The sequence below is a fragment of the Gigantopelta aegis genome, chromosome 6 (assembly GCF_016097555.1).
Source record: "Gigantopelta aegis isolate Gae_Host chromosome 6, Gae_host_genome, whole genome shotgun sequence".
In the NCBI taxonomy this organism is placed as follows: Eukaryota; Metazoa; Mollusca; class Gastropoda; order Neomphalida; family Peltospiridae; genus Gigantopelta; species Gigantopelta aegis.
The window spans coordinates 73,193,362-73,210,434 of record NC_054704.1 but is presented as its reverse complement, the minus strand read 5'-3'; the positions used below and the strand labels follow the sequence as shown (position 1 = coordinate 73,210,434).

Below are 17,073 nucleotides of genomic sequence, written 5' to 3'. Positions count from 1 at the left end.
GTTATATTGTGGCACTGAGGTGTAGCTCAGTCATAGAGCAAAACAGCTATTGGATGTTAAACATCTTAGAGATAAAACCTGCTTCCTTTTTTAATTTGTAGCAAGGAATCTTTTATATGGACCATCCCACAGACAGGATTGTACATACACGGCCTTAGCACTGGCTGGAATGAGAAATAGCCCAAAGGGCCCATCGACGGGTTGATCCCGAACCAACTGTGCATCAAGCAAACACTTTACCTCTGGGCTATATTCTGCCTCTCAGTCATAAAGCAATGATGTGGTGTAGAACCAATTAACCTCAGTGGACCCTATGGGTTTTTTTTTCCCAATCAGTACGGTCTATGAGAAGGTGCATATATAAAAGACCCCTGGCTGCTTTTTGGAAAGAAAAACTGGCTTTATCTCTCTCATCAGACATTTGTTAAGACCAGACCTATCAACCTTTAGTCAAGAGAAAGCAGGAGGTGTGTGTTGAAAAAGCAGGAGATTTTTTAAATTCACACAATTTAACCCAAAATAGCAAGATTTAAAAAAAAAAACATTATTACAATAAGTTATATGAATACTATATAATGTCATATATACTTCTTAACCGTAGATTTTTTTTTTTAAGTTTAAATATTATTATGATTTAATGCATATTTAACAACACAAATGTTAACAACATGAACAAGAAAGAAATTTTTTTAATTAGTACATTTACGGTATTAGCCTTACTGGTTGCGTTACATATCATTTGTGTTTAGTGTACCTAAGTACCAAAGACAAATTTATATAAATCTTATAAATTAATATTAAGTTTTTACTATAATGAGGAATGGTGGTGTGGTACTTATTTAAAATCATTATAATGATGCAATAAACATTGTATTTTCATTAATCATAAGTAAAACCTCATTACGGACGTCGTGTGAAATATACCGGAATTATACCCATTTCCGTGAGTAACTTTATGTCAATGTCAAACACAACATTTTTTAATTGTACAAAAATAATTTCTTGAAGTGTACACTTATAACCAACATTTTACTGCACAAACTTACAAAATTAACTGACACAAGTATGTTTATACTGCGAATTGGTCTTTTCGTTGTCTTGCTGTGACATGATTTTAACATGAATCGTGTGCATCGCTGTCAACTCGGAGTCTGGCACTTCAGATTTGTCATAGTTACATTATGTAATCCAGTGGGAAGACATTTTACAATTCAGAGGTGTTATTAGAACTAAATTGGATAGGTTTTTTTTTATATATGGCAACACTGAATGTCAATACACAGCCTGTTGAATTAGTGGCAACATGCTTTGTAGCCATTATAATAAGACGTCATTTTATAAACTCCATGTGCTTTTTTAACAATATAAATAGGCTATCCCACAATTCTCACTTCGGCAAAGGTTAAACAGTCGGGAGAATTCGGCCTGTTACATTCTCAGAAATCGAAAGTAGTCGACATTTTCCGAATGAGAAAAAAAGGCAGAGTTACTTCCCTTATATTATTTTGACAAAAGAGGATCGATGTTTTTTTATGCTTACAAAAATGTCATTTAACAGGAGAAATTGTCTCCCACACAGGTGAAAGGAGATTTGATCAAATACCGGGAGACTCCCGCGGAATCCGGGAGGGTTGACAGGTCTGGTTAAGACACCTATAGGTTTTGTTTTAAACCTAGTTTAAAGTTTCCTCTGTCATTAGGCAGAGTGGCAAATTGTATGTTTTACAGAGATTGGCAGAAATAAACACAAACATTACTACATAAATTGGATACATGAATAATGTTTGTGAAGAGATTCAACATTTCAGAAAAGTGAACAGAAACAAAACCCATTGTTGAAGTGTGAGTGATGGAGGATATATGTGACTTAGAATATTGGGGTTTTTTTTCAGAAGCTACAAAGGTCTCTGTTTATGTTTTCAGGCTGGTGATGCTTCCTGTTTCTACGACATCAAGCTAGGTCGGCGACGCGTGGAACACCACGACCACGCTGTTGTTAGCGGAAGACTCGCTGGAGAAAACATGACTGGGGCAGCTAAACCGTACTGGCACCAGTCTATGTTCTGGTAAGTATTGTGTGAGACCTCGCATCTGTTAAATAAAACTTTCCTTCCTTCCTGGAAAGGCAGAAAAAAAGAAAGAAGAGGAAATCCCTGACACAATGGAAGGTTATAATGGAAGGCTGTTGAGATGTTAATACCATGCAATGTTTTAGGGGGACAATGTATTTATGTCCGAGTTAGGGTTAAAGAGACAATTAATCTAAATGTATGATATTCTTGATTACACTGGCAACTTAAGAATTTTTCGGTATTAAAGAAAAAAAACATACTGCACCTGTCTTTTATTGCACAGCTGTGTGAACCAAAAAAAAACCTGAACTGTTTTATCCTTTTTTTTTTAAATTCTCATGGTTTTATTCAGTTTTCTTCATATTTTACTGTTTTTAGATGTCTGGGGGTTTGGGGTATTTTTTCGTAGCTATGGGAATCCGATTTTTTATCTCTAGGTATCGGTTACTAATATAATGACAGATTTCCCAAAATTGCTGAAACCAGTTTATTTACAATTTTGTTCCTTATAATTCAGGAGTTGTATGATTAAACAGCTTTATATCTATGAAGGTGGCATGTTTGATGACCCACATGTGCATCAAGTAATTGAATATTATTTAATACAGGTCAGATCTTGGGCCTGAAATTGGCTATGAAGCTATTGGAATTGTGGACTCCACTTTGCCTACAGTAGCGGTGTTTGCCAAGGCAACAGAAAAAGACACTCCAAAGGCTACAGTTGAAAAGAGTGGAGAAGGAATTCGCTCAGAATCAGAACAGGTAAGTTATGACCGGCTTTGTAATGATTTTTAAGTAAACCTCTGCATCAGTTTGAAAGTTGCATCAACAAACTGCAGGTGATATTGCACAACATTTTAACTGATTTACTTCTAGCAGCATGTCTGTCCCAAAGTCTTGTCATCTATTCAGTTATATTTCTATCTTGCCATATTATTTTAAAGGGACCTTCCTGAGTTTGCTGCATTGTAATAAAATAAAATGTTTCTACGATTAAACTTACATAAAAAATATATTTTCTTGTTTAGAATATCAGTGTCTGCATATTCAATGTGTTTCTGGTCGTCTTAATGTTTGTAAGAACCCCAAACTGGGTTTAGTCTTCAAATAATTTCGTACATACGAAAAAGCAGTATTTTAGGAAATAAGATGACATTTAACCTAGTACATATATTAGAACGATCAGAAACACATTTAATATACAGCCACTAATATTTTATGCAGAAAAATATATTTGATATGTAATTATGATCGTTTAAAAGTTTCTGTTAGTCGATAACATCTTAAAGCGTGCAGCAAACTCGGGAATGTCCCTTTAAGTTTATTATTAATTTGGGATTCTCACCAAAAAGAAATTTTTTTGTTTTGTTTTGGATTGCTCTAAAATGCAAAAACATCACAGATACTTAATAACATTTTAAACTTAAGTTTGTTAAGTATTAATAGCAGAAATGTTTTTAAGAATTGCAGTATATCTAAATGACGGTGAATTCTTGTAATAAAATAACTATCAACCAGTTAAACTTTACGTAAAGTGCAGCTTTAATAACAATGGTTTTCTTTTCAGGCTGCATCCCCAGCCGTCCCGGAAAAGCTTGTGCCCAGACCACCAGGTGATGACGACGACTACAGCAAAGGTGTTATATTTTATCTCAAAGACAAAACTGTTGTCGGGATTGTCCTGTGGAATGTTTTCAACAAAATGCCATTGGCTAGAAAGGTAACAAAATTAATATTCCTTGTATATTAATATAAATATTATTTGTACTAGGAATTACCATGTTCTGTTGTTGTTAGCCTCAACTGTTTTTATGGGGACTAAAACTACAGTGTAAGTTTTCAGATGTAGTTAAGAAATTTGGTCATATTTCATCTGACATTTAGTGTTATTGGTGTGTTACTGCAAGTGGAGATCAATGGGTTGGAAGAAATGGTATTTCAGTTGGCATTGTTTTAAATTAAAAAGATATGCAGTCTGCACATGATGGGCGAAATAATTTACATCTTTAGCATATACGTAATAAATATTTGCTTCACATTCTGTAAACTCAAAATACTGTTAGTATTACTTAATTAATAATTTACACTAATATAAAGAAGAATATCTTTGCGATAAAATGACGTTGTGTAATTTGAAGAGATATTTTAACCCTCAAACATTTATATTGTGATTGTTGATATACCTACGTTTCCATCCTATAATTTTAGGTTCTAAAAGATGGTGCTGAAAATGAGGATCTCTTTGAAGTTGCCAAGCTGTTTAACATTCACGAGTCTTCATGATGACAGTGGACTCTAAAAGTTTTATTTATTCATAAAACATCCACCAGAGACGGCTAATTTTGAGCAGAGACGTTCACTAGACATTTTGAAAATATTTACGGATTTATTTTTGAAAATATTTTTCTATATTTTATCAGTGAACAGTAGAGGTTGTCTTATTAGCAGGGTTTTTGATAGACTGCTTTTACAACTACAAAAAGGATTATTAGCTATGACCTACATGTATTAAATGCTACAGTTGATTTGAGCAACTAATGAATGATTTTTACCATTACGTTATAATTTTATGTCACTATTAAAAGAGACTGTCCTGAGTTTGCTGGTATTTCCAACCAGCAGGGATTTTTTTGATGACTAATATTACATATTAAATACATTTTCTTATTTAGAACATCAGTGGGTGTATAATTGGTGTTTTTCTAATAGACCTATTGTCTGTAGTTTTCCTAGCTTCATATTTTTTTTAATATACATGAAATTATTGGGAGGTAAAATCTATTTCTTTTCTACTTACCTGGCCTCAACACAAATGCATATTCTCTATACGATTTGCTCGGAAAAGAAGGAAGTTACAGTCGTGTGAACGGAACAGAAAGGAGGACTCTGTAGAAGAATTTTAGGCCATCCCATTGGCTGTTGGGATGTTCGGACCAGACTACTATCTTTAGAGGAATATGCATTTATTTTGAGGCCAGGTAAAGTATTCTTAAAAAAGAGAAAACACCTCTAGTTTTCTCCAGTTTGGGCTGCTACAAATATTAGGACAACTACAAACATATTGCATACACAGACACTGATATTCTAAACAAGAAAATGTATTTAATATGTAAGTTTAGTCTGTTAGCTTGAAGCATGTTACAAACGGAGGACAGTATCATGATTTTGTTAAAAGTACAATCTAATTCTAAAGTCTTCATGCTTACTGAACTTTTTAAAAGTCCAGACTCAAGGCTTTAAATAACGAAAGTCTCATCCATAAACGAATGGCATATAGAAGTATGGACATGGTCTAGTCTCGAGTTAGGATATAAGATTTTTAAAGCACAAGCCATGATCTAACATCAATCATGTGACTAAAGATTCAGGATACGCTCTTTAGGGCCGTTTAAAACTCTTAATTAGTTTATTTATTTGCTTCTTCCAACTAGGTTAGTGAGTTATGCCCAAAAGAGAATGTGTAGATGCACTGCCAAGGTTTTTTTTACTGTTTTATGAATTTATTAATACCTTTTCTACACAAATTGTATTCATAATGGTCCTTTTGCTTTTTAAATATTCATTAAAAAGCAGTTTAACAATTTAAAGAAGGAAGTTATATTTTACCCAAGTAGAAACTTTCTAAAGAAAAATGGAAATATAATTTTCAGATATTTGTAATATAAATGACTTGATGTTTATTTTAAACTTTTTGCAGGTCAAAACATGAGAATCAGTTTATAGTTCTATAATCAAGTAGAAGTGTTGCAGGTTCTCATTAAGAAAAATAAAATGGCAGCCACAAGAACTAATTTGTGCCCTGTCATTGGCCAGACACAGTACTGCAATGAGACTGAAGTTATCTTTATAGCCATTAACTTCCAGGCTTTTCTAGAATTAATCACATGGTGGAACGGAAAAAAGGAAACACTTCAACTTTATGTGTTTACTGTCAATTTTTAACTCTTTAGCACACGATTTAAACATAATTGTATTTTATGGGTGAACAGGCCTTAGACTAGCATATCTTTTTTGACTGGTACCATGCTCGCCAGACCAAGCTCTAGTTTTTTTGGGGGCATTAGTTTAGCAACAATTGCCCCTTGACGAGTGTTTAAGCTGACATTAAATATGAACTGAAGTTGAAATTTGTTGGAAGACGTGAATTTGTCTAATTTTATTTTGCTAAGAAAAACATTAAATTTGCAAAATATTTTCAGATAAAGTTGGCAAGATTGCTAACACTTTTTAGGCCCATGTGTATACTAGATCTTAGATAATATATTGCCCCATGTGGTGAACGGTCCGTCAATAGAAAAGTGTATTCAGTTTGATACAAAAACTGCAGGCTTCTAAAACATCATCATCGAATTTGATGTGGTGCTACATTTAAAAAATAATAAGAATCTCATGTTGATGTTCAGTAGTACTTAACTGAAGTTTGTTAAAGAAAATCAACCTATATGCAGTGAAACTTATTAAGATGGCTTTAACTGTGTGAGATACCTTTGTATCAGAGCTTGAGGTGTTGGTAGATAATATTATAGGGTAGACAGTCCTGTTATTTCTGTGCTATATATCCCAAGTGAACACTAGCGACTTAAAGATGTATTCAGATACTTGCAGATATTTTTTTTTAATTTTGGTTATTCTAATGAATGATACAGTAATATACTTGTAAATATTCATTATGATTTAAAATTTATGGTAATATATTGTGAAATTATAATATTAGCAGTTATTGAAAGCTAGTGTACATAATTTTGAGAAATGCAGGTTATGTAGGTTTGTAACAACAATGAATAGCGAGATTCATGCACTGTGCTATATTAGCAGACTTCTTTTTTTTTCAGTGAAAAGTGCTCAGAGCGAATAAATTATTTTGTATATATATAAACATATCAGTGTTATTATTTCATCATATGTGTTTAATACCAGTGTGAATGACAAAAGCATTAAAATAATCAAGCTTTTATCTGATGGAGTCCAAAGGTAGTGATCTGTTTCTTCCATGAATTACTGTCCGAGGCTCCGGAATGACCGCATTTACTAGAGCAGTCTCCTTAAGTGCTTAATGCATGTACGATACCACTTGTATAATGTTACTTACAGTAGGTGGCATATTCAATATAACACTAGATATTTTTCTTATCACATACTTTTACAACTTAACAACTTTGCAGATAGATTTAAAACTACATTCCCTGGAATATTATTATTTAAGCATATAGAACAGAAAATCAAATTACGTTTGGTGCATATATGACGCCGCACTCCACATTGGTTTCACTACGCTGGCTTATCCAGGTCAAAATCAAAGCCAGTATTTTGAAAGTGGGACACTTTTGACGGGCTCGTACCGATCTCGGTTTTCATTGGCTTATCACAAGTATAGAATTCCCCATCAAGAGATCACGTGAGATTTCGAAATTTTTGAACAAATTTAACTGTTGATTGAGGGGTCGTCTCACCTCTCCAAAACATATTTATATCCATAGAGGTATGGTACAACGCCTTTCCAGGGGTCCGCGAGTGGGGGATTTGCCATGAAATTTTGACTGGCCAGCTGTTGGCATACATGTTACATATAAGGGGGTGTTACTAATTACGTAACGCTCTAGGGGTAGAGGAAGAGGGTACTGTGTTCGATTTACTTAACATTTTTTTTTGGAAATGCGCGGTCAGTCTAGGATCAATACCCAAAGGCCAGTATATACAAAAAGACCATGGTATGTGATATCCTGTCTGTGGGACGGTACATATAAACGATCTCTTGCTAAAAAAAATGTAGCTGGCTTCCAAGGCATGTGTGCAGGGATTTCAGTGGGGTTAGGGTTATAGACTGTTGAGCGAAGTTTATATGGGGCCATGCTCCCCCCAAAAAATACATTTCCATTTTTTCTAAGCTTGGGCAAGTAAGGGTTTCGACCTCCAATATCCTCCCCCTGCACATACACCCGATTCCTCTCTAAGATTATGTCAAAATGACCAAATGTTAGACATCCAACAGCAGATGGAAGGATAGGATATGTTTTATTTAAGGACGCACTCAACACATTTTATTTACAGTTGTATGGGGTTGGATGATTATTAAATCAATATGCTTTATCTTTGATGTCGAACATTCTTCGTACAGCGCAAGATTTCTCTTAATTTTTTGAGACGAACCCTACAATTTGAAATCGGCAAATGCGCGTTATAACTGAAACTGACAACAGGCTGCCGTTTGTGCTTTGCCTTAGCTATGGCGGCACAGGCAATGAATCAAGCGTATACGTTCAACGATATCCATTCATAGCGAAAATAACGACTTTTTTAAAAGTGCATTTGAGCTTGTATTTCACATTTGTACAGGTTTTAATATGGTAACCAGAGAATGTAACTTTAAATTAGATGTAAATAAATGTCTGTGGGAAAGTGCATATAAAAAAATCCCTTGCTGCTTATTTAATAGCCGATGATTAATTAATCAATGTGCTTTAGTGGTGTCGTTAAACAAAACAAACTTTATTTATTTTTCATACTCTTTAAACAAAAGCATTTCAATAGTAAACTTAAATTAAAAAGTTGTTAAGCATTATGAAAGAAAAAACCCATTTTGCACTAGTTTATTTTTATGTAAGGATATCCAAATTTAACATTCTCATTCACCTGCTTGATGCGTAGTCGGGTCTGTGATCGATCCCCGTCAATGGACCCATTGGGCTATTTCTCGTTCCAGCCAGTGCACCATGACTGGTATATCAAAGGCTGTGGTATGCACTACCCTGTCTGTGGGATGGTGCATATAAAAGATCCCTTGCTGCTAATTAAAAAAAAAAGAAAAAAAAAAAGAAAGAGTACCCAAGGAAGTGGCAACAGCGTGTTTCCTCAATATCTGTGTGGTCCATCAACATATGTCCGACGCCATATAACCACAAATAAAATGTGTTGAGTGTGTCGTTAAAACATTTCCTTCCTTCTTCAAACCTTTGACAAGCACTCTACCACCGTGCTATAATCCACCACTGAATGTTAATGCGGGGTTATTTATGTTCAAAAATGAAGAAAACACTCAATATATTTCTGTTAATTTATTTTCCAGGATGTTTTAATATACAAATACTACACACAAAGGAATACAGAATTTCCAGACCTCAGTTGATAACCAAAAACAACATCAACTTAAATTAAGACTGATTTTATCGCATTGTTTCTTATGAATGTCTAACTGATCTGTGATCTACATGCTCACAACTTTTAACCCAAGATGTAGCCATCAACAATCCGCTGGTTTCTTCATGTCCGGTGACAAGTTCAAGGGCATGGCTTCAGTTTTTGTCACCTGCAAACAAAAAATGTATACATGGAATATTGACATTACATCTGTGGGCCCCATGATTGGTTTTACATCACGTCAGTGCCATAATCCTTCTAAAAATACGAAAATGGACAAATATATAAAACCTGTGAATTAAAATTTCAACCACCCTCTTATCAGTCTCATCCCGTCTGACGATCAAATAATAAATGTGACCTTGTTAAGGTGTAAAAAAAAATGAAAAATAATAAATGAAAACAAAGAAAAGTGAACAGTAACAAAATTAATACTCCAATGTATAAACATATCAACAATGTATGGTCCCTGAAAGCAAACAAGATGTTAAAACCTAGATCACATTACACAACAAGACCGTCGCGAACCACAACTCGTCGCCAAATGCTGTCCGATCGACTAAACAGTTGCAGAATATTATTTTTTCAATACACACTACATACACTATGCGACTCAAATCAACAGTTGAGTTGTGTCATATACTGTGATCAAGGCTATAAACATTGTTTTACTTTGCAAAAGGTGAGTATATTCTCCCCCACCGGTGGCACCCGTCATGAGCCATAGTTGAAATGTTCGGGATTTTCACCAAAAAGATGAAAAGGCATCTTTGGTCAAAATAGGGTATTGAATAAGACATCATTTTAGTCGATGCTCTTATTTAGTAATGGGCCAGTCCATGGTAATCATTTAAGCCAGGACGTGACATTCTGACTCTAATGATCTCCTTCACTAAAAATCCTTTTAAAACTGAAAGGCACTTTTATCATTGATAGACTCGTTACACATAGTAGTACCTATAAGCATGTCAGGCCTATTTTTTTTTTAGCACTTTTTTGTCATTACCACAAAAAAAACCTTATTGTTGTTTGTTTTTGTAAAAAAAACCTTACTTATAAAATGAAAAGTAAAATGTGCCAGGACTTGATGAAAATGGACATCACTTTTTTAACTCTGCAGTAAATTCCAAAACTCTGCTCTCCTGGTAGAATGTTTGCTTATTGAAATACACTGCTTAACATAATATCCAGTATATTTCTAAAGTAAATGCCATATAACAATTTACTAAAACAAATATTCTTTATGATGTAACATTTACTTTCAAACATTTCAGTACGAGCCAGGACGTGACTTTTTGTCCAGTTCACTTGCACATGTACATACAGCTAATAAATGATATGCATACTAAATACTAACGAAACACTATTTACTTGTTTTAAGTATTTTTGTCATCAAAATAAGTACCAAGAATCCTAATTAATTGAACTATTGTTGTGTGTAAAAAAAAAAAAGTTCTCATACAATATTCATGACATATGATATACTTTTATAACCAGTAACCATACCAGTTGTCAACAAGATTATTGCTAAGTCTGGGGATTTTTGTCTTACCTTTACAATACATATTCAAACTAAAAAGATGAAAGAAAGAAAGAAAGAAATGTTTTATTTAACGACGCACTCAACACATTTTATTTACAGTTATATGGCATCAGACATGGTTAAGGACCACACAGATTTTGAGAGGAAACCCGCTGTCGCCACTATATGGGCTACTCTTCCAATTAGCTGCAAGGGATCTTTTATTTGCGCTTCCCACAAGCAGGATAGCACAAACTATGGCCTTTGTTGAACCAGTTATGGATCACTGGTCGGTGCAAGTGGTTTACACCTATCCACTGAGCCTTGCGGAGCACTCACTCAGGGTTTGGAGTCGGTATCTGGATTAAAAATCCCAGGCCTCGACTGGGATCCGAACCCAGCACCTACCAGCCTGTACTAAAAAGATGAAGTACAGGTATTACTTTTTCATTGGCTGCAGCATCAACTTTTGCAATTTGATTGTACAAATGTAGCTACATTTCTCATAAATTATATATCCTGCATCAGTAAAGCTTCATTTGTAGTTCTACCTATGAATGTTCACCTCAATGCACGTCAATTTTTTTTTTCCAAATTAATTTTAAAATTTTAAATTAATTTTTTGAAGTTTAATTTTTTTTAAATGTTTTAAAAACATTTTTAACATGTATTGAGATGGATATCTACAAATGCACTATCAATGACACTGAAATGTGGTAGGCAAGACATTTAATTCAGTAGAATTGTTGTTTGCACTTTACCATATATTGTAGAATTAAAATATTATATTTTGCCTTTTGTTGGTATTTTTTATGATCATCTGATTTAATTGGAATTCAAAATATGAACACGAGTCATAAAAAAAAAATTAAATAGTTTTTGGACAGTTTCTTCTTTCTTTTCATTATCTGATAGGCCAAACTGTCAACAATGTATATTAATATAAACTGTTGATTGTTGACAAATGACAATAGCAAAATTCTCAACGACACAATTGATTTGAATCCCCCCAACCCAAGTTTTATCTTCAACATGTATCTTTACCAATTACATCCTTCGCTGCAAGAATGTTGGTTCATATATTCTAATTTATGTTTGGATACTTGTATCTGCCAAGGATTAAACTTAAGATTTTAGCAGCACAATAATTATAATAATTTGATTCACACACAGGTTCTCAAACGATGAAATGCCGTTTGCAAATATATCAACATACATGTTCTGAAATCGGGTGAGCACGTATGTGTACAAACAAACAGCAATCTAAAACCAACACGGGTGTAGTTGAAAATGACATGTTATTACCACAGTGCGGGTGCAAATTAAGGTACAATACAAAATACACCGGACTTGAGCAAATCAGTGTCAGATGGAATAAAACAAAACAAACAACTCGTGTACAATTCCAAATCATTCTTTTATACATCTTGAAATATAAGTTGATAAAGTAGCATGTTCTAAACTGAAAATGGGTAATGTTTGACTTGGGTCTTAAATGATTACTAGTACTCTGTAGGTCTAATGGAAGCATTGCAATTTAAGTAACAACAGAGAAAACAAAACAAAAACCGGCAGTGAATGCCAGGGGCCCAAATGACACCTAAACGATACCTGGAGTGGTGTGTGTGGGAGGGGATCAATATCTAATTGAGGAGGCAGTTTGGGGGGGGGGGGGGGGGGGGGGGGAGAAGAAGAAGAGAGAGAAGATAACCAAGCCTGATTTTATCTTCTTTTTTTTTACAGTAACTAAGACAAAATACATGTACATTTTTCTCAAGTGTTTTTTTTTGTGCACAGGTCCAGGCCCCCCCCCCCCCCTCCGTTCCTACAGGCTTGATTGTGACAAGCATTCAAAATCGAATAGACTTGTGGAATTAAAACCCAATAGAATGAACTTTGATAATACAGATTTAAAGGGTACATTAATCCTATGTCCCGTACCTACCTCTCCAAATGAATGGTTTCTAGCGATTTTCCATTCACTAAACATTTAACTGTTGCACATTAGTATTCTTTAGTGATTAATGCTGTCGAAGACATTAACACTACACGGTCTGGAATTCATGATCCTTAGCAAACTCTGAGTGGAATATCACATTAAAATTTTGAAAACAAGCCTGAATGAACATTAATTAATGTAAATGGTGAATGACTACAACACAGAACTTTTGTAAATAATGACATCGTTTGACTGCTCTCAGTAATCTTGTTTGGCTCAAATTTGAAAACTACGTAGCAAATTTTCATTTAGCAGGGGGAAAATTACAATAACTGGCTGTTTTTGAAAAATAATTGAATTGAAATGTGGTGGTAATTATAGTGAAAACATGGTATATAAAACGCTGTGGTATGTGCTGTCCTTTTGTCAGTAAAAAACCAGTGCACATACAACTTACAAGATGCCTTGTTACTACGGCCAATCCCAATAAGTCCTTTGTGACATACTACAAGCTGAAAAAATAGGGTACATGTAGACAGGAAAAACATTTTATTTGGGAAAAAAACAGTGTTGGCCATGAGCAAAATCATAAAAGCTAAAAATCACTCTCCTGCTCACACATGGTCCTAAGCGAACAATGACATGATATTTTAAATAGATTTATTAAAAATTGTATTGCAAAGGCAATCAATTTCGCACTCATAAAATCTTCCAGGCGAGTCAAGGCGAGCATAAGTGATAGTGATCACTTGCATTTCCTGGCAAAATAATCAAATTTGTTTGTTAACCAAGTTTATATTTTTAGGACCATTCCTGGGTTTGAACTTAACAACGGCACCGATGGCAAATGCTGTTGTGGTAATATTATTTGGTGTAGTTCGGGGACTTTATCGAAGGCAGTAATTTGACTGCTTAATAAAAATTACTGCTATAATGTTTGGATTTCATATCTGTTGCAAAGGCTATTTATTTAAAATTGTTGTAAACAGACTCAAAATTCCCATTGTCGAGCACTATGCCTACAATTATCAAAAGGTCTACGAGCATACAGAATGTCCACCAAGGAGAGGGTGTTATTATGTTAACATACACAGACTTTGCCAAGATGGAAAGCAAAACTGGTCATGAACTTAGTATAAATATCACAAAACTTAAATTGCATATTTTGATCGGCAATTGCCTGTTGCTCTGTCAATATTGAGCTTTGAAGTATACAACACATAGTCTTCATTAGGGGAAAAATGAAGACCAAGATGAATATCACTCTAGATACTGAAATGACTGTAGGAGGGCAATCACGTCATCAGCAAGTTTAAAAAAAAAAAAAGTTAAAATTTAAGTGATCAATTTGTTGTTATCCTAAAACTTACCAAGCGACGGAAGTGCGACTGAAGACTGAATATATGTTTGCCTATGAAGAAAAAAAAATCAATAATTTTTTTTATATTCGTAACAAAATCTTTATTTTAAGGTGCAGGAGGGGGTTAACAACCAAAAGTACAGTTTGTATGCTCATGAAAATGTTGATAAATGTAAACTGAGCCACGGATTGGCTAAATGCTTAGATCACAAACACTACAGTAACCATAACTCACCATATACATTGTTGCAACAAAGAACACCGATGAGATGGCTAAGTAAACATTGTATTTGCTGTTGACTTTGTTATATTGCTCTTGCCAGGACCCTGCTGGCACTGGCATGTCGTCCATGGTACACTGATGATCCCGTGCAATATCGCGGTCTGTCTTCCAGTGAGCCGGGGCATGTTCACTCATACATCGAACTGCCTGGAAACCTGTAACACAAAAACAAGTAAATGAGAGCTGTACAATTTGACATCACCCAGTTGAAATATCCCACCACTTTTTAAAAGTTTTTATTTTTTATCGATTCGGCAATATCTGACTGAAAAACCTCTTATTTGGTACCAATGAAATGTTAAATTTAATTACATTAAAATAACTTGAAACTCTCCAGCAGCTGTTTTAATAAAACTGAACTAAAACGACCTCCTGCACTCAGATTATTGACATCAAAAGCTCTGCACATATGGTAATAAAGTTTTTCCTTCCCTTTTTTTAAAAGGATGTTTTGGGGTTTCTTTTTATGGGTGTGTGTGTGTGTGTGTCATGCAGCCATCCTCCTTTTAACTTTCACTGAACATATACAGACTTTACCCTCTAAACCCATGGGCCACCATTAAAATGAGGGGGAAATCCAACACTGAGTATACCCCAAATAGATGCATGTAGCAGGGCTCAACCTTAGCGGTCGCCCAGGGTGTTTTGGCTACTGATTTCTCACTGGCCTACCAGTTGTCTAACCCTGGTAGTCCGCCGGGCTACCAAATGTTTTGACATGTCCAGTCACTCCACAATCAACAAGATGTTTAAGTCATAAGTGTCTGAAATTCCACCCTTTCAAGTGCATACTCTCTACTGCCACGAGTTGCTGAGACTGTTAATTGCTCCCCTAGTCTGACCAACAGTTGGCAGTTGCGCAATATGATTCAGTGAAACAAAGGAACATATTTGGGCAATTCCGTGGTCAAATAAATTAATATGTCATTTTTTAAAACTCATCAAAGTGAGACAAGTTTGGTATTATTTGAAAGGTTATTATCTCTAGTGTCAAATATTACATTAATCCTTTTTCAGTAGATGTGTTTTAGTCACTTATGATGCAACTAATGCATTAACCATGAATGCAGCAATATTTTACGAAACATTCTATAAACACATTTATCAGCATATTTTTTATACATAAGTGTGTAGAAATAAAAAGTTTTATACAGAAATAATCCCAGACATGTCCTTTGTTAATTGACATAACATATTAAAAAAATATTTATATTTCAAGCCAATATTTACATGTTACTCGTGTGTATGTCCGACACCAAAAAAAATTCAAATTTAATCTCCACTTCTGTTAACTGGTTGTAAAATGTTACTAACTGAGATGCAATGTTAATTTTATATGGTTGATTAAAAAATATAAAAACACTTACTGATTATGTAACAATTGCCATGCTATTGTGGTGCTGTTATAGTGTATGTCCGACACCATGTACATTCGATGCCATAAAGCATGTTTATTTTTTCCCAATTTTGAAGCAAAGTATTGATATTTATGCAATACCAGTGTGATATGAACTAATTACCAGACCTGACTGTTTAGTAATCTACAAAGACTCATTGTAAGTGACCTGTCAAGAGTTCAGTTAATCTGAAGTTCCTACAACACTCGCTGGTGCACATGCAATGATAGCTGTCATTGACATCATTCGCAGTGACGATTGGGTGTTTTGTATAGTAGACTCAGTATATTCCGTAAGAAACGAAAACGTTCCAACACAATGTAACTTCGGAAAACCTCAGGCTCGTAAAAAAAATCCTTGTTCCGACTGAACATACGAAAACATTTACGTGCCCAAGGTTTTCCGAATACATAAGCAAAACCGGTTCGAGGCATTCCGAATGGTTTTACAAACATTAGTTATTTGCATTTTGATACATAATATAATGTTTAAATAAAAACAAATGATTTTGAGTTTTTTCTCCAAGTTCGGGGGCTACCAATTTTTACTGAGGGCTACTAGATTTTATAATTTTATAATTGAAAAAAACACTTAAGGTCAAGGCCTGATGTATATGTAGGCACTTCTGTGACTTCATGCAACAGGGTACCGGCCTCGGTGGCGTCGTGGTTAGGCCATCGGTCTACAGGCGGGTTCGGATCCCAGTCGAGGCATGGGATTTTTAATCCAGATACTGACTCCAAACCCTGAGTGAGTGCTCCGCAAGACTCAATGGGTAGGTGTAAACCACTTGCACCGACCAGTGATCCATAACTGGTTCAACAAAGGTATGGAGGGTAGACTACGGAAAGATTTCTGAACATTCCAGCATGCTAATACTACCATTAACCCTAACCCTGAACATACCCAATGCTGGAACGATCAGAATTCTTGCCTTTTATTTTATTATGTCCATGTCCTGTTTACATCAATGTTATTTATAAAATATATAATTTATATAAATGCTTGCTCTATGCTGGTTGTACTAGGCCTATTCAGTATTCTCTCTTTCAGGTTTTCAACCGTTTTGAGCACGTTAGTTACATCATGTTCCTGAAAAGATATCGAGAGGCAGGCAGTGAACAAACACTAAATATAAAGAAAAGAAAAATGGTCATGTGCATTACTTACGAGTAACAGAACTTATAGATCTGACAGCAGGAATAATTCTGGAGAGCATTTTGATGATATTCTGCGATACGTGATACACCTGCGAGTCCCCGTAACCTTCAATTGATTGACTGGTACTTTCAAAATTGCTTCGCTCAACTAAACAAAAAGGAATTATTCTGTAATGTATGGTTTACCAGTCTATTGATGTACACCA

The 17,073-nt window shown here is 34.8% G+C and overlaps 2 protein-coding genes across 2 annotated transcripts in view; one reads left to right on the top strand and one right to left on the bottom strand.

The window, feature by feature from the left end:
- Window positions 1–6,942, top strand: part of LOC121374996 (apoptosis-inducing factor 1, mitochondrial-like) — a 28,522-nt gene extending 21,580 nt beyond the window's left edge. Inside the window, exons 14-17 of the mRNA XM_041502179.1 lie at window positions 1,924–2,066; window positions 2,681–2,834; window positions 3,640–3,792; window positions 4,281–6,942. Of these exons, the coding sequence (XP_041358113.1) occupies window positions 1,924–2,066; window positions 2,681–2,834; window positions 3,640–3,792; window positions 4,281–4,355 (525 nt within the window). The 3' untranslated portion in view covers window positions 4,356–6,942. The remainder of the gene's footprint in view (window positions 1–1,923; window positions 2,067–2,680; window positions 2,835–3,639; window positions 3,793–4,280) is intronic.
- A 2,167-nt stretch (window positions 6,943–9,109) lies between these two features.
- On the bottom strand, window positions 9,110–17,015 carry LOC121376308. Its single transcript, XM_041504147.1, has 3 exons — window positions 16,878–17,015; window positions 14,263–14,465; window positions 9,110–9,375 (listed from the first exon to the last, which is right to left on the bottom strand). The coding sequence occupies exons 1-3, from the start codon at window positions 16,924–16,926 to the stop codon at window positions 9,310–9,312; spliced, it is 318 nt and encodes a 105-aa protein (XP_041360081.1). The 5' UTR covers window positions 16,927–17,015; the 3' UTR covers window positions 9,110–9,309.
- Window positions 17,016–17,073: the final 58 nt, after the last annotated feature.

Coding starts and splice junctions, on each gene's coding strand:
- LOC121376308 (XM_041504147.1), bottom strand. CDS start 16,926: ATGCTCTCCAGAATTATTCCTGCTGTCAGATCTATAAGTTCTGTTACT. Junction 14,466..16,877: donor ATCTATAAGTTCTGTTACTC/GTAAGTAATGCA, acceptor TTTGTGTTACAG/GTTTCCAGGCAGTTCGATGT. Junction 9,376..14,262: donor TTGTTGCAACAATGTATATG/GTGAGTTATGGT, acceptor TTTTGTTTGCAG/GTGACAAAAACTGAAGCCAT.